Source organism: Ochlerotatus camptorhynchus, unplaced genomic scaffold (genome assembly GCF_037179485.1).
Source record: "Ochlerotatus camptorhynchus isolate MF236.1 unplaced genomic scaffold, CSIRO-AGI_Acam_v1.1 ptg000213l, whole genome shotgun sequence".
Classification (NCBI taxonomy): Eukaryota; Metazoa; Arthropoda; class Insecta; order Diptera; family Culicidae; genus Ochlerotatus; species Ochlerotatus camptorhynchus.
Genome location: NW_027040703.1, coordinates 7,433,561 through 7,459,822, shown reverse-complemented (window position 1 = coordinate 7,459,822; position 26,262 = coordinate 7,433,561). Strand labels below are relative to the sequence as shown.

General features: G+C 37.7%; 1 protein-coding gene across 1 annotated transcript; it reads right to left on the bottom strand.

Moving 5' to 3' along the window:
• Positions 1 to 533: 533 nt before the first annotated feature.
• LOC135703450 (sodium channel protein Nach-like) lies at positions 534 to 25,328 on the bottom strand. Its single transcript, XM_065224699.1, has 6 exons — positions 25,150 to 25,328; positions 17,404 to 18,107; positions 17,269 to 17,337; positions 17,108 to 17,208; positions 16,968 to 17,029; positions 534 to 981 (listed from the first exon to the last, which is right to left on the bottom strand). Exons 1-6 carry the CDS (start codon positions 25,305 to 25,307, stop codon positions 534 to 536), a joined length of 1,542 nt encoding a protein of 513 aa, XP_065080771.1. The 5' UTR covers positions 25,308 to 25,328.
• Positions 25,329 to 26,262: the final 934 nt, after the last annotated feature.

Genomic DNA, 26,262 nt, shown 5'->3' with positions numbered 1-26,262 from the left:
TAGGAAAAAAAGATGGTCAAGTGACTGTGGGCCCACACAGATGGATTTGGTACGGCCCCACTTTCTTGGCGCAGTCTTCAACGAATGGTCTGATATGAAAATTTTCAAAGATTTTCCTTAGCGTAAGGTTCGTTAGCAGAAAGAGTATGCGATATATTTTAGTGATAATACAACGAAAAGTGCTTTTCCTACCTTGAAATGGGACTGTTTTAAGGCAGGAAGAGTGAACATATTTCGCTTAGGATTAGAACCATTTCAGAACAAATTGCTTCTCTGATTAAGTGTACATAATGTTTTGGATGAACTCTTGAATTTTAAATTGCGTAAATTTGGTGCTATAACGAACTCTAAATCCTTCGATGGCACTTCAATTTTCTATTTTTTTTCGATTCAAATTTCTAAAAACTTGATTCACTTTTCATCAACCCCTGACGTATCGATAAGCTAAGTCTAATCTAAGTGTAAATATATTCTTAACAAATTATTCCAGAATAGCTATAATTCCATTCGAGTGCTAATAAAGGAGTATTGGACTAAAACAAAAACACACTATTTGGATCTCCGGTGGTCTGTCCGTTTTGCGTCCCATACGGGAATCCCATCTGTGGCGAAACGATTGCAATATTTCTCTTTCCCCGTCCACTCGTTCTCTCCCGTAAGATGACATTCCTGCGCTTGAAGAATCCAACCGGATACCGACTTGGTCTGAACAGTCGACTAGAATTCGCCCGAGTCTGCCTTAGCTGGTTTCCGCTGCCAGCTCTTCGCCTAGCACTGTACAAAGCAAATGGTTTCACAGCACAGTAGTAGAACAGTTCAACGATGCTCAGCACCGATCCTCCCATGCACAAACCGAAGATCCCACCGAACGAAGCCAGCAGCGAGTCCCAGGTCATGAATGCTTCTCGACGGTACTTGACGCAGTACAGGTCCTTGAAGTGAACGTGCAGCGTTGCGTAGGTGGATACGTTGCGGCCGCCACTGTGGAAAAGTTAAACAATGTTTTACAATGTTGGTGACACATGTGACACTGGTGATTCATTTAAATAAATTGATGGTTTGAAATTTGTGTGGGAATTACTAAGGACGAATTTTCTCTTATTTCGCCCTAACTTTGTTTCTGTTGAAAAAATTTAATATGTTCATTAACTTTATTACTTTATGCGTGGAGTTAACGATTTACATAGTTGGAGATGCTTAACGTCAAATATTAGGCTTCAAGTGGTCATTTTATACGATAAATCAGGAGATGAAAGTAAAGAGTTGATAGTTCCATTATAGTACGGCAGTACTTTCTATATACAATGTTCACACTGCCATACTATAAAGGAACTTTCTATACTACTTCTATACTTTTATCTCCTCATCTATCGAATAAAATGTCCACATTACTGTCTGATATTTGAGCGGCGCCGGTGGTGTAGTGGTAAACGTGATTGCCTCTCACCCCAAAGGGCCTGCACGGAAACTAGTCCGATAGCTGTGGGCTCTCCTCACTGCTGAACTTGATCAAGCTTAATAACTTCTGATTGTCATCAGCAAATCCATGTATGAAGGGCCAAAAACGAATAGATGGATTGAAGGGTTGCACAGTGGGAAAAAATGACAAAACCGCGATTAAATTGAATATCTCGGCTGCCAAACGGTTTCAGTCAACATGTTATACATATTCTCAAAGGAAAAATTCTGCTGAATCGCTTGGTAGTGGTCTCATTAACCGGAGAATTTTGCGTACCGAGATAGAGGGCCGGGATCATCCCGAATTCCCGGTAAAGTAGGAAATGCCACTATCTATCGACATAGTTTTGCATTTTACTTAACTTTTGACTGGAAATTGATAGTACTAACTATATATGGTGTAAAGACACCAAATACGCCCTCAGGGAAACTCTACTGGCCTAAAGGAGGATCAACGACCGATAAAGTGGCCACATTATAAAAAATTTCCTATAACGTTTAGATTTTTTCTATGATGTTCAGAATCAAGAGATCTTTGCTCGGGATGTTGACTGAAACCGTTTGGCAGCCGATATTTCAATTTAGTCGCGGGTTTGTCAATTTTTGCCCAGTGTGGGTTGATAGGCAATCCGCCTATTCATTTCCTTGGGACAGTTAGGCATATCCTTCTAACAACTTGATCAGCCAATTGGTCAGAAAACGAGCCATCCAACAGGAAGATGCCCCAATTAATGGGAGAAGAATATGCGAGTCGATTGAAATCTGCCGAAAATAAATGAGGGCTAAGTTGATTCTTAACATAGAAGCGTAGATGCATAGGTGAAGGATATAAGAAAGGAGAGTCAAAGGTGTTGACATGCAGAATTAGAAGTCGTCGATCCAGTGTCCGGAATAAACTCAGCGCCGACATCGCGTCTGACCATCACCTTTTAATCGGTGAAATCCGCATACGCATGGCGCGGATCCAGCGACGGGAGGAGAGACTCGGGTGGCGGTTCAACACACGCCGACTGGAAGATCCAGCGGTAAGAAGGTTTTTTGTTGAAGAACTTGAGACTCGAGCTGCGGACGTTCCAGAAGGTGGCCATCAAGAATGCCTTTATAGAAACAAGCGAGAACAACTTGGGTGAGCTGCGCACCCAGAGGAAAGAGTGGATCACAGGTGAAACCTGGCGGAAGATTGAGGAGCGTAGAGAAGCAAAAGCCGCGATAGAGCGGGCGAGAACCAGAGGAGCCAAGAACGAAGCAGTACAGTATGCTGAACGCTCCTCTGCGGCGGGTCTCAGCATCAACGTCAACAATACCAAATCGTTGGATATCAACACGGGCAACCCTTCCAACTTTACGGTAGCGGGGCAAGCAATGGAGAAGGTCGAAAGTTTCCAATATCTTGGCAACCAAATAGCGTCGGACAGTGGGACCAAGAACGACATTGGTGCACGAATCAAGAAGACTAGGGCTGCCTTTGCGAGTTTACGAAACGTATGGAGATCCAACCAGATAAGTCAACGCACCAAAATCCGAATTTTCAACTCGAACATGAAATCTGTGTTGTTATACGCCAGCGAGACGTGGTGTGTATCAGCGGAGAACACTCAAAAGCTGCAGGTCTTCATCAACCGATGCCTGCGATATATAATTCGTGCCTGGTAGCCTCACAACTGGATCTCGAATGACGAGCTCCATCGTCGATGTCATCAGAAGCCGATAGCAACAGAAATTCGAGAGCGAAAGTGGAGGTGGGTCGGCCACACACTTCGACGGGGCGTAAAAGAAATCTGCAAGCAAGCGCTGGATTGGAATCCGGCAGGACATCGCAGCAGAGGCAGACCCAGGGGCTCATGGCGGCGGAGCCTAAATAAGGAAATTAAGCAAGTCGATAGGAATCTGACCTGGGCCCAGGTCAAGGCAAAAGCGAGCAGCCGCCCAGGATGGAATTCTTTCACGTTGGCCCTTTGCACCGCTGGTGGTGCACAGGACCCTTAAGTAAGTAAGTAAGATCCAGTGACCTATCAACTCGACCTTCTCAGATTTGCATAAAACTTTGCGTAATTGTGTTATGGGCAATCATTCACATTTTTTTCAAAAAAGTTTGCATGTTTCATGAGATTTTTTTTTTAATTATATAAATTTAAGATACCGTTCCGATTCAAATTTCGGACGATTCAAATTTCGGACACTTCCATTTTTAATTAAATATTACATCCAGTTAGAAACAAAGTAATAATGTTAGATGATCGTGGAGGGCACTAGTCAAAAAAATTTGAAATTTACAAGACATGTGGATCATATTCGACCGAGATAATCAACTTTTAAAAGTGTCCGAAATTCGAGTTTAAGTGTCCGAAATTTGAATCGGCACGGTATATCTTTTAAATTATTTCAGTTAAAAGATAATTATAAAAAATGTGTTTATTTTTCTCATAAAGACTTTTCTCTACAACTATGGGTTTTGTTTTCGCTGGCGCTGATTTCATCTGTTTTTCGCATTTTTTTTTAATTGTATCAAATCAAACAAATATTAGTTTTTTCGTGTGGATAAGTGTAAATTAAGATCTATCACGTCTTAAGAAGTTTTTTTTTTAGTGATATTGTAATTAACGTGAACAATCTGGAACAAGAATTTGTTTCGAATAGCTGTGTGTCGCGTCGGTCGGTTTTTCATTTCGTTTGTTTTTGGTGCTTTGCCTCCCTCCCAAGAAGAGTTTTACCGGGTATTTTTTTTTTCTTTCTTGGTGCTGGCGTTCTGCCTTCCGGAGGATGCACGCGAATGAGGTGTCAAGCAAAAATTCGGTGCAAATGGAAAACTTCAAATGTGATTCAAAATGTCGTGTTGGGTTGTAAAAACCACGCGGAAGATTTTTTCGATTACCGCGAGTGAACAAACCGGTCCTTTTTCGGAGGCAGAATTTGGTGAGATCCATCTGATTTATAATCAATCATAAATGCATATTTCCATATATTACTAAATACGCGCCAGATTTCGAAACATCACATTTCGAAATCTGGAAGTGTGTTTGCAGTACCATTATTCATATGATAACGGTAGTGTTTACACGCGGGGCTTATTGTATGTGAAAGTAACCTCGGAATGGACGTGAATTACCAGGCATTCTGAAATGGGTTGCTGGATCTGCAGTAGAGCTATCGCTTTCTAACTCCCGGACTAAACTTGCTTTAAATTATTACATCAAGGATTGTTGTAAGCAAATTTCTTCCATAATACCACTGCTGGCCAGTGGGGGTTAGATTGAATACACATACACACACACATACACATCACATGAACTTAAGTTTACTTTAATTGATTATAATTCAAATTGAAAAGACATAGAGGTTTTGGGCTTACGGGAGAAGAGGTAGTACAATTATTTTCAACATATTTCCTTCCTTTTAATTAGCTACGGGTGTGACAACGATGGCGAGTTCACTATGTTATATTTTCATTTTATTTCAGCAACCTTATCTTTCAGCAGATGATCCGGACAGCAATTTCAACATTAATAAAAAAAACTACATATGCCAGCAACACTGACTGGGTGTATCCTATGGCTTACCTTCCCTACTAACATAATTCCTAAATTCCCGAGACATTTATGAGGGGTCGTAGAGTTCTCTGCATCTCTCTTAAGTAAATGTTGGACTAACATACCTTTCCTATCCCTACCAGTTGTAAGGACGTGGCCAGGACAATCCTTAACTGTTGGAGCGGGATATGTCTTTATCTGGGAGATAGTAATTACTTCCTACTTACTATCTGTCCAGTAATAGATATCCGTCTTGCTCTTAATAGTTTTGAATTCGTACCACCTACGATATTGTGCAACTTGTTCGATGCTAATGCTAATGCTAATGCTAAAAAGACTTTTCTCTACAACTATGTCTAAGACGTCATTTCGATCAGAAGTGACGTTTTCGTGCTACAATTTATTGAAAAATGTCAAAGACGCCATTTTGGAAAAAAAAAATACAGAATCCAAAATGGCTATTTTTTTTTTTCAAACAATCATGCAAAATTTCATGCAAATCGGTGAGTCGTCTAGTCAAAAAAGTAGAAGAGTCTGTGCCTAGGGGCACGAACGGAGGCTTGACGCAGGACCGCTAGTGGACGGAACAAATATGTTGATCATTTAGTTCTTAACTCTTTCCGTTTTTGAATTGGTGGCCCTCAAATGGTGGCCACACCAGTGCAAGTCGATGCCTATTGCAAGAAGCCTTTCCTCCGGTCTATGTGGGTGCTTTCGTCGTCGTCTCGGTGATGTCACATATACAGATTTATCTGTAATAATACAGATCATTCTCAAAGTTTGAATACTGATATCTGCATTTATAGATTACAGATTTTTTTTTAATATACAGATTTTTCAGATTTTTCAGATTTTTCAGATTTTTCAAATAAGTGTTAAGTTTAACTCTGGATTGTTTTTATTAATATCCATAAATAATCTTTTCTTCCTTTAGAGTAGGTACAAGCACCTAACCAAATACCAATTTTTCACTTTCTTCATTAATTTTGAACGGACTTCTGATGCTCAGATGTTCTGATTTCTGATTGCTCGTTAGAAAGGATGTTAGTTTTTCATTCTTATTGTTATTTAACCATATCACATGGTGACAGCTACTATGATTATTTTTTGACGTAGGATTACGTCTTTTGGCAATTTCAAAAAACCAAAATTGACCGCATTACGAAAAGTAGTCAGGTTTTGACCACATATAACTCTGTCAATAGCGGATGGATTTTAATTCTCAACAAGCCAATCGATAAGAAATTTTGCTACGAATCTGCTAAGCTGAACACTTTATTAATTTTCAATAGGTCACTACCGAAAATTACACAAATGTCCAAGTGTTGCAATAGAGATCAAAATTATCACCGATTGCCTGCAAACAGCGCATTCCCTAACACAGATTTCACAATTGAATTCGATCCTGCCTCCCTGAACGGTGCTTATGCAATAACCGTGTGTGGTGGTGTCCGGTCGGTCGTCAGCAGCAGCAGTGCTTTCGGCGCGTGGCATTGAACATTGTACACAACGGAAGGCTGCCTGCAAGCGGCGAGCTGCAGCTCACATGAACGTCCATTCACCGAAGAAGGAGGAAGAAGCCTCACCGCTACTGATCGGGATCCATCTTCGTGAGTCGCTGTGGGCCATACATACAGCTCGCCAGCCTCATCCGTGTTGAACACCCTAATAGCTCAGCATTACTCAACCATCACGACAAAACAGTCCTTTTCAGGGCCACCATAAATTTGATAAAGAGTATGTTTTGGACATTTGTCAAGGTCATCAATAGGATGTCAGTTCCCGTATGTTTAAATTTAACATACCATATATTTTAAGGCAACATTGGCAGTGCAATTTCAGAATCCAAATTCGGTCACGGCATGAAAGTGGTCTAATTTTGATCCAGAGGTGATGGATTTTATTCTGAATAGGCAAATCGATAGGAATTTTCTACGAATCTGTTAAAATTAAGGATGTCACTATTGAAAATTGCACGAATGTGCAACTGTTGCTATGATAATTAAAATGGTCACCGATTGCCTGGGAAAAGCGCATTCCCTAACACAGATTTCAAAATTGAATTCCATTCGGTCTCACCGAACACTGTTCATTCAATCACCGCGTGTGGTGAGTGGTGGTGTTCTCCAGTACACAACGAAAGGCTCCCCGCAAGCAGCTAGCTATCAAGGCTGCCCCTGCCTTCAACCACTGATCGGATTCAGTTGCTAGTCGTGAGCCGCTGTGGGTCATCTTTGCCGAGCGCGTCACCTTCGTTTCAAACAACATACAGCTCGTCAGCCTCATCCGCACCTTAATAGCTCAGCATTACTCAACCATCACAACAAAACGGTTCTTTTCAGGACCACCATAAATTGTTGTTGTTTAAGAGTTAATTTTCATTGAACGTTCGCTCGCCTTGCTGCCAGTCACATCACTTCCAAAACTCTTCGATAATGTACCCAGCAACCAAACGTTTGTGGTCCAATGCGTCAAGTATTGAAGTGGTACATAAAAATTCTCACAATGACCGAATACCACATCACCATGTCAAATAACCAGAAACACTTCGTAAGGTTTTCTCCAGGACGCTAGAACAAACAAAACAAAATCTCGGATTTATATGATAGATCGCGAATATCTCGCGATTGGAAAAAAATAGCAAGAAATTCCTCCAATCAATTTTTGCTTTTTTTATTATCTTCTAAAGATCCGTGCGTTTTGTGCACGAAAATGCGTAATTTTGACATCAGAAAACGAGGCGTTTCCGTGATGGGAAAAGTGGTTTCCCTAACACAGTCGCCGAATATTGATACAATGCATTTAGCATGCCAGACCGTACCTATTGTTATGCCTTTTGATGCAAATTTTAAGCCCCTCCTATTAAGAGAATTATGCAAAAAAAATCTTGCCGAATTCTCTTGATAGAAGGGGTTTAAAATTTGCATCAAAAAGCATAAACGTAGGTACCGTTCAGTATGCTCAGTTTCTGTGATTGATGTGTTTTCCTTTTCAGGACCACAAATGAATGTTAAAAGTGTTAACTAACTTGTATCCATGACATATCGTCCAGGATTGGTTTGTACTACATGGACATCGAAAAAGCACCTAACAAACAGAGCGCTCAAATTGCTTCCGAATTTCAACCTATCGAACTTTTTCACTGATAACGAGTTAAGAAATCAATTTAATGTACTATACTTTTGCTATGACATCAAATCGACGTTTCGTAATCCTACGTCAAATATACGGTCGTGTTTTGGATACAACCTCTTACTTTTTTGATTTGTCAAATCGGCAAACAAGCCGATTTAACAACCCACAAGCTGATTGATTACAGTTTGTGAGTCGAAAAGTCAACAGGATATTTTGACATTTGACTAGCGTAATTCAGAAATAAATGATATTCTATGCAATTCTACTAAACATCCAAATAAAAGTTATGTGTTATGACAAAATGCAATAAAGTTCATAAAACATATGAACACGATTGCAAATAGAAAAAAAAGGATGAAATCATCCCAAAGTTGTTCTCACAAAATAATGAGTAAACTTAGGTATATAGGTTCGAGCAACAGCTAGCGAATTCAATATCCTTTCAATCTGCCTCATGATTAGATAAAGTTGAAATTTGTTTTGATTAGAAGAATTTGAAACAACGAGCATAACATTGTACAACTAAAACTTCATAAAATTTTATTGCTTATTTTTCATTTTCTAAAATTGTTGAGTAAAAAAAAACAAATAACCTGACAAAGATTTTCGTAATCTCGGATATAAAAAATTCAAATTTTACGAAAACGTTGTTTCTTGATTAACTTTTTTTTCAGGTTTGTCTCTCAATTCTAAACTATGAACAAACTATTTGTGAACATCAAATGAACTCAAAGTATATTTACCACGATCCGCAATAAGATCGAAGATCGATCATACTATATTTTACAGATTTTTGTCAGCCAGAAACAGATTAAAAAGATTTTTTCGGTGAAAATGAAGATTGAAAATTAAAATAATGTGGCAACACTGCGTCGTCTTCGTAATGGTGGTGCGATGCGTGCTCTTCCACTCATATGTCATGTCCGACGTTTATCGCTTGAAAGAGCTTGTTCATAAACTACGTAGACAGTTTTTTGGGATTCTTGACCCCTTCCCTCCCCCTGCGTAGACAATTGTCCATACAAAATTTTTAAAATGTGTATGGGCCGTGGATAATTGTCAACCCCCCCTTCCCCCCCCCCCCCCCAAACTGTCTACTTAGTTAATGGAATGACGAAGAAAACGATTTGACAGGCGTTTTTATTATCGCTGCTTTTCTGCTCCATTCCTTTCATTGGTGAAATGGTGAGCGATCAACCGAGCATTGAGCTCACTCATGTGAGTATGCACAATTAGTCATTTGTTCAATTTGCGCTTTATCGTTGCGTCCGTGTTTGGGATTTTTCGTTACATGTCTGATTTTTGATTTTTGGGTCACCCCAGTATAGAAATTAAAGACGTAACGAAATCATTTGTATTACTTGATTACTTCATAGTAGTGTTTCATCATATGTATATGAATTAGTTTCCTCAATTATCTTGACGGAGTTTTCTTTATCAGAGTCACGCTTCGATGCGCAATGCGGTTCATGCTTTTTGAGATGATAAGGTACCTGACTCCTTTATACCTAAAACCTCTTAAATAAAGAAAAAAAAATAAAGCCGTAGCCCTACATCAAAAAAATTGTTTTGTTATTTGACCTGGAACTTTTCAAGGATAAATATGTTCAGCTTTGTAATGTCATTGAGTATAACGAGTTAATTAACCAGCAAAATTATTAATAACAGTCAACTGTCTCTTACTCAATCTCTCCCTGAAGCGATATTCGCCCTAACTCTATGCAAATCCAGGCTACTTTGACGACTTTCACCCTACAAATTTCCATGCATTACTTCCGTAACTCGATAACTTCTCTATCTCGATTGTCACTTCAATATAAAGACTGGTATTGGCAATGTTTATTGATGCAAATATCTTGCATATACAGATTATGATGACTGACTGAAAGTGCAGATAACATTAACTAGTTGTTTTATTTAAATAGTGCTCTAAAGTTATGTGTCATAAATAGTAGCAAAAATACGTTTTTTTAAAGATTTCCATCAGCAAACAAATGTGTGAACACCATTTTATTTGGATAGACGAGAGATAGGGTACCTAGTAGTTTAGTAAAAATGTAATACAATTGTAGATGACATGAAATCAAGCACCAAAATTCACAATTATTCCAATTAATCTCTATAAAGAAACGAAAGAAAACTCTCATGTTTAACTGCTCGAAAAAAAACCTAACCCTGCTTGACTGAACTGTTCGAAATATTTGATCCGCTTCAAGCATAAAACTAAACAAAACACCTGCAAGCATAAACGTAGGCGAATGCAGTGTCGTGCTTTCATCAGTGCAAGAGTCAATAGACAGTCGTTCTGGAAACATTGAGCTATATGTTTTACAGTGATTCCTTGTAGCGTCCTTTTCCGCATTACCCTTCGTGACTTCACAAGTCACAATATCAAGATTTTTGTGAATGCACGTAGCTGAAACTTATACTTCTTGCTGATTGCTGCAGAGAATCAAGCAATTTACAGATTTATAAACCTCGCAAATCATGAGATTTGTGCTCTTGAAAATGCGAAGTGAAATAAGAAAAAGTATTCTACAAGGAAACAATGAAAATCAATGTTTGACAATGTGTTTGCACGATGGTTTCTCCTGAAGTGTGCGGTGGGTTTTTGTTTTGTTTCAGCCGTTTTAAATCAATCGTGCAATTTTTTTTTTAAATGATTGGTGTCAACTCTGAGTTTTTGTTTGGGCTCATGAAAAAAAAACACATGTTTAAGAAAAGAAAAAGTGATTTATTTCAAAGTTCAATTTGGATCTTTTGTGTCTTAAACGGAAAAGCGAAAAATGGTACAAAAAGTTTTGTATATCAGATAATGACAATCATTGGAATAGGTACACAATCGCGCGTAATAAGTATTCACAATCGATAAAGAAAACTCGTTGTGAATATGTTCAAGGGAAGATTGATCAGCATCAACACAACAGCAAAGAGTTATGGAAAATTTTAAATCTTTATTAAAACATAGCAATTGCAAACCGCGGTCCATAACTTTTAATAGCACATTAGAACAGTCAGAGCAAGTAATTGCAGCTAAGTTTAATGATTATTTTGTAGACAGTGTTTCATTGTGTGTATATCCTGTGTCCTTAGTTTAGTGCATGTCAAATAACTCCATCACTATTGAGAAATGATGAAGTATTCGATTTTTTTACAGTTGCCACTCTTGCATTTATCGCAAGGATCCGACTCTAATTGAAAGGTCCCGCTATTTATACCCTTCGGAGTGTTGAAACACCCTCCAAAGGCGCGCCCCTTTGTCAGTCAAAATTGGATTCCATAGCAACAAAATTAAGGTATGACACCGATAATGACCATGCATCAGAACCGTAGTCTTAACCACTTCAAACTAGAGAACAACGAATAGAAGATTAGGAATCACATAGATGAAGACCAACTAACTCATTTTTTCCTTGTTTCAAGATCATCCTCGGTAGACAAAGCCGAGTCTTGTCACTATCAACAAGGCATACAAAGTAACAAGGACTAAGAAGGGGTCCATTGGATTACTAAAAAATCCTGTTCCCCTAGTTTGAAGAAGTCAGGACAAGAAATCGGTGGTAGATCTAACATCCCGTAACGTTCCACGAAAAGGTGATCTACCCACATTACGGGACAACAATCGGGATATCGGGAAGGTTATTCTTGTGAAACCGCGTTGAATTTGATATTGGCAAAGTGGAAAAATAACTTGGAGTGTAAAGCTACGATTGTTGCTGTTTTTTTTTTGATCTTAAACGCGCTTTTGAAACAATTTCTAGGCCCTTATTGTTAAGATCAATCAAGCGCTTTGGAATTACGAGTACTGCATATAAATGGTTTGAAAGCTATTTGTCTGACGGAACTCAACGGACTGTTTTTAATGATTCTGTTTCCCGTCCCGTGGGGAATAACCTTGGAGTGCCCCAGGGAAGTGTATTAGGGCCCCTATTATTTATTATGTATATTAATGACTTGCATCGTGTTTACGATTTTGCGACATTAATCTTTTGCAGATGATACTGTGTTATTCATTGCAGCTAAGGATGGTAGATGGTTGAAGTATAAGCAGTTGAAATTGAATACAAGTATAACTAAATTTATGGTAATTTCGCGGAATCGAGTAAATGAGAACGTCTCTGTTGTAATTGATGATGAGACTATTGATCACGTTCGGGAGATTAAATATCTTGGCGTGATTATTGATGACACACTTAAGTTCAACTCTCACATTGACAATATCATCAAGAAAATTGCCAAGAAGTATGGAATTCTATGTCGACTGAAAAACGATTAAACTATTGCCAGTAAAATACAGTTATACAAATCAATCATCTCTCCTCATCTAGAATTTTGCCCTTCCATTTTATTTCTGGCCAATGCAACACAAATATCGAGATTACAGCGCTTGCAGAATAAAATAATGCGTTTGATTTTGCGATGTAATAGATTCACTTCCTCAACTAGATGCTAGACGCCTTACAATGGTTGTCGGTGAAGCAAAGAATTGTATATATTTGACTATGGTTTTCATTTTTAAAGCAGTTAACGGTTTGCTGCTTTGATATTTGTGTGATCGAATTGAAAGAGGAAGTGACTTTCATAGATATAATACTAGAAACGCGGTTGAAATAAGAACACCACATTTCTTGACTTGTGTTTCACAAAATTCATTATATTATAAAGGAATAAATGTTTTCAATTCGATGTCTAGACATATCAAACGTTCAACAACACTTACAGAATTTAAAAGACACTGCCTTTCACACGTTAAAACTGTCTTTTGAACTGTTATCCAGTGATTTTTTTTATGAATTGACAAATTATGTATCTTGACGAAGTTATCTCTAACGGATTATTTTATATGGATAGCTGTCATAACGACTTTTTTAATAATTATTGTAGCACTGCAAAAATTATTTCTGTTCGCCACGGTGGTGTTGATGGATTTTTATTATTTGAAAAAAGTAGTTTACAAAGGTTTGAGCCTTGCGCGCGTATAACCGATATAGAGGACTGAATTTAACATTTGATAAAAAAAAATGCAATGTTGAAGCTTATTTGGAAGATACCTTGAGTTAGAAGTAAGTTTTCTGGAAAATGTGAAGTGGTTCGTGAGCATTCCTGACATTGCTGAAAATTATGATAGCATCAGATTGCGGGGTTGCTAGTGTAATAGGATGCTTTGTTGATTGTTCATTAACTCTTGATTGCTTGTAATACTTATGAATATTTTAGGTGGACAAAAAGGCGAACTAAGAGGTGGACGCCTGAGCTTTTCCACATTTATATCGCTGTGAAGCAACTGTAAACTCTAGAGGGAATTTATATCTGTAACTGAAACCAGTTCGATTTTGTTTGCCAACCTGGTTAAAATGTCATATTTAATTATCTTAAAGATAAATCGTCCAGCTCAAACCTTTGTAGGGGTAAGAGGTGGGACCATCATTATCATCATCAAGTGTTGTAGTTAATTTGGCTCAAGTTTTCTCAATGTTTCACCGATTCAAACCAAACACCCTGCACATAATCGAGAAATTACCAGAGATTCATAAGTCACACTTGTTGGTCTCGTCGCGGTTCTGTATTTACACGGATATTCCTTGGGGTTTGTCCAATGGAGAGACATTTTCATGATATTTATTTTATTTCTAATATGATCCTTTCCCAAGTAACAATTTTGGTTTTATGAGGGTTCTGTAGACAATGATTTGGACTTGTAGAATACTATAAAACCTCTATAAAGCTTGCAATGTTACTTGGGTTTCGTTGTCAAATCATAACTGAATCGTATATATGTGAAGTAATGTTAGAGAGTTGTATAGATTTTTCTCCTTTAGCTTACTTAAATCTTTGGTTTTTATTAGTTAGGTAGGTTCCGATTCAACACATTGTAGTTTCATTTTTATACCTATGATCTTGACTTTTTTACCTAGGGGATGAGTACTTAAGGGGGTTTGATTTTGATAAGTTCTTTAGTGGGAATGACACTGATGAAGACTGCACATTGTAGTCGAAATACGTATCTGTCATGGATACCAAAATTAATTAAGTGGAATTAAATGGAAGATAAACCCTTTTGCTGTTTTATTGTATATATGTGACTTTGTGGATCATGCACGACTTATTACTATGTATACCGGAAATCGTCCAAATCGTCCAGGACATCAGTTGATTTGTTCTACTAGATCAACCAAGACTTCAAAAATTTCTGTAGTATCGAAAAATTTCCAATCAGATTCAATGCGTCTATGTGGATCATGCATGATCTATTTCCGAGTAATCCAGATATTGTAGTTTCTTCAAATCGTCCTGGAGTTTAGATAATTTGATCTACTAGATCAACCGAGATTGTGACAATGTCTTTAGTATTAAAATATTTTCAGACAGATGCACAGTGTCTATGTGGATCACGCATGAACTATTGTCATGTATACCAGATGATCTAGGTTCTCCAAATCGTCCTGCAGTTCAGATGATTTGTTTTACTAGATCAACAAAGACTAGGATAATATCTGTAGTATCGAAATATCGATTTGGAAATCCTAGAACATTTGGCATACACGGAAATAGGTTGGCATGATCCACATGTTTGGACATATTTTGATACTACAGATATTGAATTTAGTTTGGGTGATCTAGTAGAAAAATAATCTGATCTCCAGAATGATATCAGAACTTATAACATCTTGCATACGTAGCAATAGGTCGGACACGATCCACATAGACACTTTGAATCTGCAGAGACGAACCAGCCAACGGCTGAAAGTCTCTATAATAAAGAAATCTATCAATCAATCACTTTGAATCTGTTTGGACATATTTCGATACTACAGACATTATTGCAGCCTTGGTTGATATAGTAGAACAAATCAACTGAACTCCAGGACGATTTAGAGAACCTAGAATATCCGGTATACATGGCAATTACTCGCATATATACGATTCGTTTATGATTTGACAACGAAAAATGCTGAGTTCGTATTGGAAATAAAAAAAACATGAAAATGTCTCACATTGGACAGACCCCAGGAAATTTCCGTGTAAATCGGGTGGAATTGGAATTGGAATTGAGATCAGAAATGCAGTCCAATTCAATTTACGTAAAGCATATAAAAGGAATTGTTTTTGGACATGCTTTCTTCGTGTATGGAAATGTATGGATTCCATACTAGGTGGCAGTATTCCAGTATTGGTCTTGCATAAGTGATATTTTTTGTTTGTTTCTTTAATAAAGAGACTTTTAGCCCTAGGCTGGTTCGTCTCTAATTGTGAGAAAGTGTGTTTTCACCAAACGATTATATTTCTTCCTCATCTACTATGTTTAACTGCGTTTATGAATAATTAACTTAAAAAAATATCAAAAGTTCATACCATAACATGTCTAACTTCCCGAGCAATGTCTGAGATCAAATTGAAATCTAAACTTGATGTTGTGATTTCGCTGATAATGATTGCTCAGGTTGCTGTCGTTTTGGTCGTTTTAACGGTTAAAATATCGAAATTGAGAGCAAACCAATCTTCCTCTGACATCACATTGAAAACTATTTCTGCTATCAGCAGGGATGGAAAATCATTTACATTGATTTCGTGCATTAATTTACATTCATAACTTCTATAACTATATAGTCTATTACTTTTTTCATCAACAACATGCATTCATTTACATTCATTTGTCTATAACTTTTTTCATCAACAAAATTTCGTGAAATAGTGTAAAAAGCTTTTGTAGGCTTCGATATTAGCTACATCTTTTGTCAACAACTCAAATCTGTATCTCTTATGCATGATGAACCAGATACATCAGAACCAACCTTTGATTTTCAGTGAAAGTAAATTGCATTCACTGAAAAACAATAACATGTTCTGCCAGCTCTAGTTCGTCATGCATAAGAGATTCAGATTTTAGTTATTTTCAAAAGTTGTAGCTTATCTCAAAAGCTACAAAAGTTTTTTACACTATTTCACGAAATTTTGTTGATGAAAAAAGTTATAGACAAATGAATGTAAATGAATGCACGAAATGAATGTAAATGATTTTCCATCCCTGGCTATCAGTGAGAGCAAACTGAAAACTTAATTTGATATCCATTTTTCCTGTTGATAACAAATCAAGTATTCAATTTGACGTTATGCTAAGGCAATGAAAACAAACTCGCAACAACATATTTCTGAAGAGCAAATGTACAGCAAAATGAAAACAAAATTAGGTATCTAATTTGTCAATTGCGTAAACTGAAATCAAATTATGACTTCAGTTTGACTTGATTTCAATTTGCTGTCATTTTGATGCTGAACTTTGCTTGGGTTGTTATCAACATTTATTGACTAATATCAAAATATAATGTATAAATTTATGACGACAAGCTGCTCAAAATAGCAGTCTGTAATTCCGAACCAGAATCCCCCTCCAATTCAATGTCTTTTGTGAATTCCAGGGCGGCTACAAGATTTTCTATGGAATTGAGATCATTTCTCGATTATTTGCAGGGTGTTTGGTTTGAACTGGTAAAAAAATGAGAGCCAAATGAACGACAAATTTGATGACAGCAAAATAATCCGGAACGGAAAGGTTACAATGAATTCCACAATTTGCGTGACAGCACATCAGTCCCTTCGCGATTTTCGCGACATCATTTAATGTTTCCGCGATTTTCGCGACTGAAAGTTCAAATCCGCGACAAATCCGGGAAAATCGCGAAATCCGCGAAATTCGCGAAAATCCGCGCCTGTTGTAACAGCCCTGCAATTGGTACATTCTCTTATTTGAAATAATCCACCGTAAACTACAACTTGTACGTGGATAGGAAAGAACTCAATTCATAACACTGTTTGATGGTAAATAACATAGTCAATCATAATACTTACAAGTAAGACGAAGTAAATGGACCGCTAAATCTCCTACTAGAGATGCTTTGGACTTTATAATTCTTGAAAACATACGAAAGGATATCAACGTTTATAAACATATAATAGTTGATCAGATGTAATCAAACTGAGACAATTACCAGAAAAGTGCACGATGGCATACAGTTGCAGTCCATTCCCAGATCTAAATTTAAATGTTCTTCCGCTAACTCTCTCGGTGGCTTTAGGCTGAAAAAGTATTCTTAATAGATGGAAACCACGTATTATAACGTTATACAAAGGTGTGACCGTAAATTCTTACTTCTGAAATGTCTGAGACAGTTCACGTTCTTCAGAGTGCATATGCTAACTCCCTCTACTTCTGAGATATCTAGAGATCACAGAAGTAAATTAACTCAGTTATATACTTAAAACCCAATCACTAAAACCAACTCACTAAAATCAGCATAGAAAAATGGCACACAACTGCAAAGCTTGATGATCGTTCTCAACCGACACTCGGACATGCACAAGTTCAGACTGAACCTATTGTGTGACTGCAACGTCCCTTCGTTCGGCATGAAGCACTGTCTCTGCTGTAATGGAACCCGTTTCAGGGAATCGCTGCTTTCGATTGGGATCGGCGTGACACAAAAATCCACATCCCATCCGGGTTGCAACGTGTCTTCGAAATCCGAATCCGCCGGAAAATCTCTCGGACTGTGAACGAATACTTCTGCCCCGTAGTACGATTTCGTGGGTGCCATGTACTTCTCCGGGGCGATGTCCACCATGACGGACAGACCGACGTTCTTGCCGGCACCGGAAAGCCTTATGTTGGGAGGAGGGAACGATCGCATCGGAGATTTATTATCGACGTACATGGATTTGTCGACGTTGAACGAACAGCAGAATCCGACGTGGGTTTTTGTGGTCTGAAAGAACTTGGCGCAGGATACCTCCGTCCCGAGCCAGTAGCAGTACTTGATCAGCGATTCACAGGGTTGGTTCAGCTCTAGGAGCATCTTCGCCGGCGTGTAACCAAGACCTCCAAGCATTCCCTCATTTTCGTACGATGCGTTGGTTGATTCGAAGTTTACCAGGCTGGCCATCGATATGAGTACGTCGTTTGCATCCTGCCGTGACATACCGCGCCTTATTCTGAAAGGAAAAGTTTTACATATGAATCAAATAAATGGATAAAGGATCAATTTAAATCAGATCAAGTAGTGACAAAATAGCTTTCAAAAACGTGATAAACACAGGTATAATATTTTATAATTTTCATCTCAACATTTAACAATCTGATATTCAATGAATAAAAGCAGAAATTTACAAGATCATGTAAGTTTTATATCTTTGTTCAATGAAAAATAAATATTAATTTTTTCGTGAGCTATGCACTTTTTTGTAAGTTTAAGAATCTGGAAAAAAAAATGCATAAGCTCCAAGTCATTTTTTTTTCGGAGGCTCATATCCAAGTAACATTATAAGATTTATGGAGGCGAACCAGCCCAAGGCTGAAAGCCTCCTTAATAAAGCTAAATAATAATAATTATAAGATTTATTGAGATTTTAAAGCACTCTACAAACCTAAACCATGGTCTTCAAGAGCGTTACAAATCCAAAATGGTCGCTAGGGTACTTAATTCGATCGATATTAAGCTGAATTGGTTGCATTAGATCCAATATTTGATAGTGATTTTTTAGAAACCTTCAGCTTGAAAAAACATTACGAGATCGCAGGCAAATCACACTTTTTTTTTGAGAATTGTAAATTAAAAAAAAACTCTTCAAAATTAAGAAACTTTAAGTTTAAACATTATAAAACTAAGTTTTTTTTTTTCAAATTTTGAAATTTGTTTTAAAGTGTTAGCACTATTTAGGGTCCCACCGTAGCCCAAAGACGATGACTAGTACACTAAGGGTTCTTCATCTTCTTCATTTCTTTATTTAACGTCGGTCTCTGTTCCGCAATCTAGTGCCAATCACCGACGGACATCGATTTCCATCCATTGACGGCAATCGAATGTGCAGGAAGGCTCCTGCGCAGGATATCGCACCCACTCAAACACACATGGGCCGGGACCAACGGCTTTATTTCTCTTCCGAAGGAAGATTGACCAGAGATTTTCATGCCTCAGAAAAATCCCACCGACCTCGGCTGGGATTGAACTCAGACCCATTGGAGTGAGAAAGCAGTCGGGCCACCGGCGCCAGCTACACTAAGGTTTGCATTACTGTCTAAAGTTGATTATTATTTTCATCTAGCTAACCTAAAAACTTTATTAAATTAGGTCTGTCAAAATGAGTTTGACAGCGATTTGTTGTGTATTTTCCTAGGATTTTCACTAACACGCTCTCGCATATCACACCAATACCACCGAACGTGAAAATCTCTATGCATATGACGTGTTTGTTTGTTTACATTTATCTGCTGCTTGCTCCCTTATCCATTCAAATCGACAGAATTATCAAAAGCTGTTTGAAAACGTTATAAACAACGCTGTTGCTATTGTCGGCAGCCTCTTTTTCTTCGGCAAACTTGCCATTCAAACTGCGTGTTAATCAGCTGTTCTATTATCGGCAACTTTAAATCTCTCGAATTGAAATTTTATGATAAGAAAATTCTGGCATAACAAGATTGCTCAGTCGTAAACATTTAATCAGAGTGAAACTAAGAAGGAATCGGAAGAATGCATTCAGTGAAATTAAAGTTTAATTTTTGGTTGCCAAAATTAGTTCAGGATACCAAAACTTTAGAGGTAAATCTAAAAAATAGCAATGCCCTAGATCGTTGAAAAGTTTTAATACCCAAGGTGGTGATAATGATTTTAAATGATTAAAGTGAGATTCTTGAGTAATTTCTAAGCCTTGAACAGTTAAATCTTTGTCAACTTTTGCAATCTCCAAATGTTGTTCTATGTCAGAATCTTCTGGAACGCTACTCAGAAATTTTAGGAAATAATAATCTTAATTTACTGCAAAATCTCCTCTTTGAATTCTTTCGAAAATTTCTTTAAATTCTTTCAAAAGCCTTAAAACTATCTTCAGTTTTAAATTCTACAACGTTTTTTTCTGTTATATTGAGCATTAGATTCTCTTGGAATCATTATCGATATCCCCTGGGAATTCTTCTTATAATTCTTGTTTTATTTATTGAATGATTGATTAACAGTTATGATGCTTTCTAGGCTCTAATTGATCATTTGAAGTACCCAACTAACAATTTTCACAAAGTAAACGCTTTACTCATTTCATTTATACAGCCTCATGATGTATTCAAACGTTATACGATATGAGGCAACCTTTACACAACCTCTATACAAGCAAATCTGGCGAACTTAGTTAGCTGTTGGGACGCTTGGAACAAGCTCTTATTGCATTTACGCTTATAAACAGCTGTTATCCTGCTGTTTAGTTGTATGCGAACTTGGAAGGTGTCTTTTCAACCTTTTCCCGGTTATCCAATAATCACTACACAGCTTTCTGTTGAAGCCGGGTTATATATTGTTTACGTTTTTGTTTGTTGGAGGAATTGATTGAGTTTATATTGCTGTGAGAATCAAATTAATCGAAATTAATAAAAAATAAGCAAGGGTTGAAACAGTTGAAGTTTTTCTACACTCGCTTCTTTGTTGTGCGTGACAGTCTGTTTGTATTCGTACTTTCAAGCTCTACCGTCGTTTCTCTCACACAAAACAACCGGTAGAATAACATTCGAGCAAAAAGAAAATTAGCAAATAACTATCATATGACATGAGGGATTTCGTTCTAATTCTTCAATTTGGTGTACATTAAACCATTTCTGATCAGAAATGTTATTCCTAGGACATCATTGCTTGTTATTTTCATAATTCACATTCGTGACGGTCTTCGGCGACAGTGTCGTATGACAGAGCATGTCAAATGACATTTGAGTTTGGTACTGTACTATGATAGCTTGTTTTGCAAGTGTCGGAGGCAAAGGCAGTCGATTATCACAGAAAATGTGTCGACTACCGTGATCACTAACAAGACTGGTTATAAGCACACCACCAAATTATTAACCCTGCACCGGAGCCTGGAGTCGAACTCGAGGCGACCGTATTGGCAAACCTTGGCACTACCAACTTCGCTACGCCAACACTTTGAACTGACGGAAACAAATATACATGACTTTCTATAATAAGGCTTTCTAATAGTGCACATGAATCACTTTTCTCGACTAGTTACTTCAGCTTTGTAAAGGAGCAGGTGCACAGGTCTAAAATTAAACTTTTAATAATGCTTCCAAAGTAGCGCTAACACAGGTTATAAGCTTAGTACAGGTTGTGTAGTTGTTGAAAAGCACTTTTGTTTTTTGTTTGTTTATTAACTTATTTGATAAGGCTCAACCGAATTAACTTTACAGAGCCGAGGATTCTTGTTCACTATACAATACATCTTAAAACTAAAGGGTGATACGGTCAAAATTTGGTCAAGGGAAAACGCGTGTAAATCGGTGAAATCGTTTATTTAAAAAATCAAATTAAATTTCTTTTTCAAGTTCAATTAGTATAAAATTCAGGAAAAATATTCAGTTAGGCTTCCGCTTTTCCAAATCCGAATTGCCGGGCCTTACGCTTGACCCCTGCCATCAGATTTTGTACAGCCACCTTGTCCACCTTCTTCGCCGCAGAAAGCCAGTTTGCCTTGAACTGCTGCTCGCCCTTAGCAGTTTTTTTGGTCTTCTTTAGGTTCCGCTTGACAATAGCCCAGTATTTCTCAATTGGGCGGAGCTCTGGCGTGTTGGGAGGGTTCTTGTCCTTGGGAACCACCTGCACGTTGTTGGCGGCGTACCACTCCATGGCCTTTTTACCGTAATGGCAAGATGCCAAATCCGGCCAAAACAGTACGGAACAACCGTGTTTCTTCAGGAAAGGCAGCAGACGTTTATTCAAACACTCTTTCACGTAAATTTCTTGGTTGACAGTCCCGGAAGCTATGAAAATGCTGCTTTTTAAGCCACAGGTACAGATGGCTTGCCAAACCAGATATTTCTTTGCGAACTTTGACAGTTTCATGTGCTTGAAAACATCTGCTACCTTTCCCCTTCCTTTTGCCGTATAAAACTCCTGTCCCGGAAGCTGCTTGTAGTCGGCTTTGACGTAGGTTTCGTCGTCCATTACCACGCAGTCAAACTTCGTCAGCATCGTCGTGCACAGCCTCCGGGATCGCGCTTTGGCCGTCGTATTTTATTTATCGTCGCGATTTGGAGTCACTACCTTCTTGTAAGTCGATAGTCCGGCTTGTTTTTTGGCTCGATGCACGGTTGTAGACGATACATCCAGCTTATTTGCGGCATCTCGGAGAGAGAGGTTAGGGTTTCGCTTGAAACTACCGCCAACTCTCTTTGTCGTCTCAGCGGCTTCCGGTTTTCGATTTCCCCCCGATCCAGACTTCCTGGCTGTCGACAAACGTTCCCCAAACACTTTAATTACATTTGTAACGGTTGATTTGGCAACTTTTAGCGATTTTGCCAACTTTGCGTGCGAGTAGCTCGGATTTTCGCGATGCGCGAGCAAAATTTTGATACGCTGCTCTTCTTGCTTGGACGGCATTTTGACAACTGAAGAGTGAATTCCAAAATCAAAATAGGAGCAACATTCTACACACACACACCTTCAAAATGAGGGGTGTTCAGGTTTTTTAAATGCAAAATTGAAAGAAATACGTCAAGTTGATATTGACCAAATTTTGACCGTATCACCCTTTATAGTCAAAAGGTACAACACAATAAACGCTTTATCTTGCGCTATCCAATAAGCCTCCTCCACCAGAACGGGAGCCATTTCCAGTGCACAGTGGTCCAGAGCGGAAAAATACATGGAAATTGGGCTTTTCGCAAAATCTACTGGTGGAAGCGTTTTGATGTCTTCGAAAGAATTGTTCATAATAAAAAACGCATCTTTTCATTGGATCAGTCATTAGGGTGATTCAGTTTTAGGCTGACTTCAAAAATCTAACTCTTCAGGGAAATTTTTGGGAACTTTTTTTACTTCTTCAAAGTTGTAGAGGATGCAAAATCAAGCAACTTTGTCGAAGACGTCAAATTTTTATCTCATCATCTACGCAGTCTACGAACTGAAACAACTAGAAGGTTAGGGTGATTCATGAAAAACAGTTTTTTGACCATAACCTTTTTTTGCTTTGTATTTAGAGGAAACTATTCTTCAGAACACTTTTATTCATGTTCTTTGGCATTTTTCCTTAAAAAATGACAATTTTCTAATTCAAATATCTCGAATTAAAAAAATGATACCTCTGCCATTTTTTCAGCAAATATAGAACCAATTTTCTTCTTTCCATTACTTTCAACAGATTTGCAATTAGCGTTTTAAAGTTATATTAGTTTGAAAAATACTTGTTTCAAACCTTAAAATGACTACATCTTTTGTTTCAGTGGTCCAAACGTCATAATTAGGTGATCAAAATGTGTGTTTTTTAAAGTTCAAAAAGTGTTTTGAAGAATAGTTTCTTCTAAATACAAAGAAAAAAAGGTTATGGTAAAAAAACTGTTTTTCATGAATCACCCTAACCTTCTAGTTGTTTCAGTTCGTAGACTGCGTAGAGGATGAGATAAAAATTTGACGCCTTGTTGCTTGGTTTTGCATCCTCTACAACTTTGAAGAAGTAAAAAAAAGTTCCCAAAAATTTCCCTGAAGAGTTAGATTTTTGAAGTCAGCCTAAAACTGAATCACCCTAATGACTGATCCAATGAAAAGATGCGCTTTTTTATTACCAACAATTCTTTCGGAGACATCAAAACGCTACAACCAGTAGACTTTGCGGGAAACCCAATTTCCATGTATTTTTCCGCTCTGGACCAGTGTGCAGTGGTTTCATTGTATGGCAGATTCGCCAACGGAGGTCAGGACGCTTCCATTGCAACAATGGACGCAAAACGTGGTCATCACGAAACGATTGCTTTCCAAAGTCGACGACGCATTGACTGAAAGAACTGCTGATGAAGAACAATGAGAGGACCACACAATGGTTGCTGCCGAGTAAACAGACGATCGCGTGACACACATTCAGAGTGGTCTGCTTCTGTCGACAGCCGAAAGAACACTGAAAAAAGCACTTTTGATGTTTATGTTATTCAGCAAGAGTGGCTGGTTGTAAAGAAGCCATCTAATGAGTAATATATCCTCTTTATTAACTTTGTTTTGCAGCTACCAGATGAAAGTTGATTAATATTTGCATAGAAGTGACATTAGCGTTTATTGGCTGCTGTTATTCAGTACGACTGACAAATTGAATAATGATTGAGTAAACGCTCTTCAAAACTATTTTGCTAGCTTTTGCTTGTAGCTGTATCTGTAGCTTTTTTTTCAGCTGCTTTACAGCACAATGCTAGATGGCTTATAAAGCTGAAAATGTTAGTTGGGATTGTAGACCATTGTGCAAAGCAAGACACATAGAATCCAAATGTATCAAAATTCAAATCAATAGTGTTTAGGCATGGTTCTTAGCATAAGATTCACACATGGATGTGTTTCACAATAAGTGCAAAATTAAGTGCGAGACAAATGATCATAACGTGTGGTATTTTTTGAGTGTGTGTATGGAATTGTTTTGATTCCAAAAGGTCTTTTTTTAACGAGTAGAACAATGGCTAAAAGTACACGGGTGAAAATTTCCCTATATCTCAAACTTTAGATGATTTTTCTTGATATCTCATATTTTTTCCCAGCATTTAATCAACTTCAAAAGCACAAACATTCTAAAATAATGTCCGAGCTTAATCTTTCATTATTCAAATATCGGTCTTTCAGTTTCCCGTACTTGACGCATTTTTTTAAACTTAAAAGCGTTCAAAAATAATATTTAGACTACAAAAAAAATAAATTCTGCGATCAATATATTTTTTTTTAAATCCGGAGGATCAATCACGTAGCTCGAAGGAATTTCAATTTTTATTGAATCGACGCGTCTTTCGTGTTGCATGATTTGTACCCGAAATTGACAAAATTATTCAAATTTTGAGGCAAAATTGCAGCTCTGCGATTTATAAAAAAAAAGAAGATTCGGTATTGCACAAACTTCCAGGATAATTAATTATTGTATACTGTTTAGCATATGAGAGGGATATTTGCCAACACTTTTTTCTTGGAAAATGATACCACATATTACACTATTACTAAAGTCTATCAAATTTATTGATCTATAAAATACTTACAGCGCTTCTATGATACTGCTCGTTCTGCTTCTATCCACCTTGTTGATGTTGCAAATCGTCACCGCCGGAAAAGCGACATTCCAAATAGGATAAGTTGTAGTCTCAATCGTGGTAATCGTGGGAGTACTCTTGAACCGAATCCATGAAAGTTCCATCATTGTAATCGTAAAGACTACTCCGAACAGGGATATTATAGCCCAACCGATTTTCCCGATCGTTTTAAAGGTGGCATTTCCATGAAAGCTGCATCCCACTATATATTTGAGTCCATGGAGGGATGTATTTTCACAAAATATTTTAAACGTCTGCTGGAAAGATTTAATGTACGGTTCCACGAACTTCCGACAATTGATTGCAGTAACCGTCGCCTTCAAGCGAATTCCCGGGGGAAACATCCTGTGCGAATCGTCCTAGCTCAACTGACTGACTACGACTATAAGGATAAGAAAAAGCGGAAACAACCACCCCCATTCCTCTAATTGGTAATAAATTATGCACGGATGACACTATCATGGCAATAAATAAAACTATTTTTCCAACCTCTGTAAACACAATCTACAGGGCAATCACTTTAATTACAGGTCCATAATCGGATGATGACGATAAAAGGAAACACGGCTAGTCCCTGTGAACAAAAGGAGACATCATCCCTTTGGCAGACAGCGAACCTCAAAATTAGAAAGTGCAACCACCGATGTCGCTGTTTTTGCTTAACATACCTATATCGATCATCTGCGTCATTTCCCTTGTGGTTTTCCTGAAATTATGCCCACCACTATACAGAACTTTTAGAGAACGAAAAGGCTCGGTGCACAGAGTGAGAACAGGTAAACAAAAATCTTACTTCATCTGCACAAAACTTGTTCTTTTGCACCCATGTTAAGCTGGTGGTGGATCACTTCTTAAGGTGCAATTTACTGGTGGTGCGACGTCGTATAATTAAAACGCATTTTTTTTTCTATACAATATTTTACATTGCAAAAAGCTATCGTCATTAAATTCCATTTTGTATACTATGATACGAGCTTTTTGCAATCTTGTAAACTTAGGTGCTCCGAGCGTTAATTTTGACATAAAATTGAGTCATAACAGACACGAAATTTACTAAAATCA

What these genes read in the sequence shown, in the direction of transcription:
- LOC135703450 (XM_065224699.1), bottom strand. Translation starts at nt 25,307, where the DNA reads ATGATGGAACTTTCATGGATTCGGTTCAAGAGTACTCCCACGATTACC. An exon ending in CTGTCTCAGACATTTCAGAA is followed by an intron (nt 17,209 to 17,268) that starts GTAAGAATTTAC and finishes CCATCTATTAAG; the next exon opens with AATACTTTTTCAGCCTAAAG. An exon ending in TGCCATCGTGCACTTTTCTG is followed by an intron (nt 17,030 to 17,107) that starts GTAATTGTCTCA and finishes TATGTTTTCAAG; the next exon opens with AATTATAAAGTCCAAAGCAT.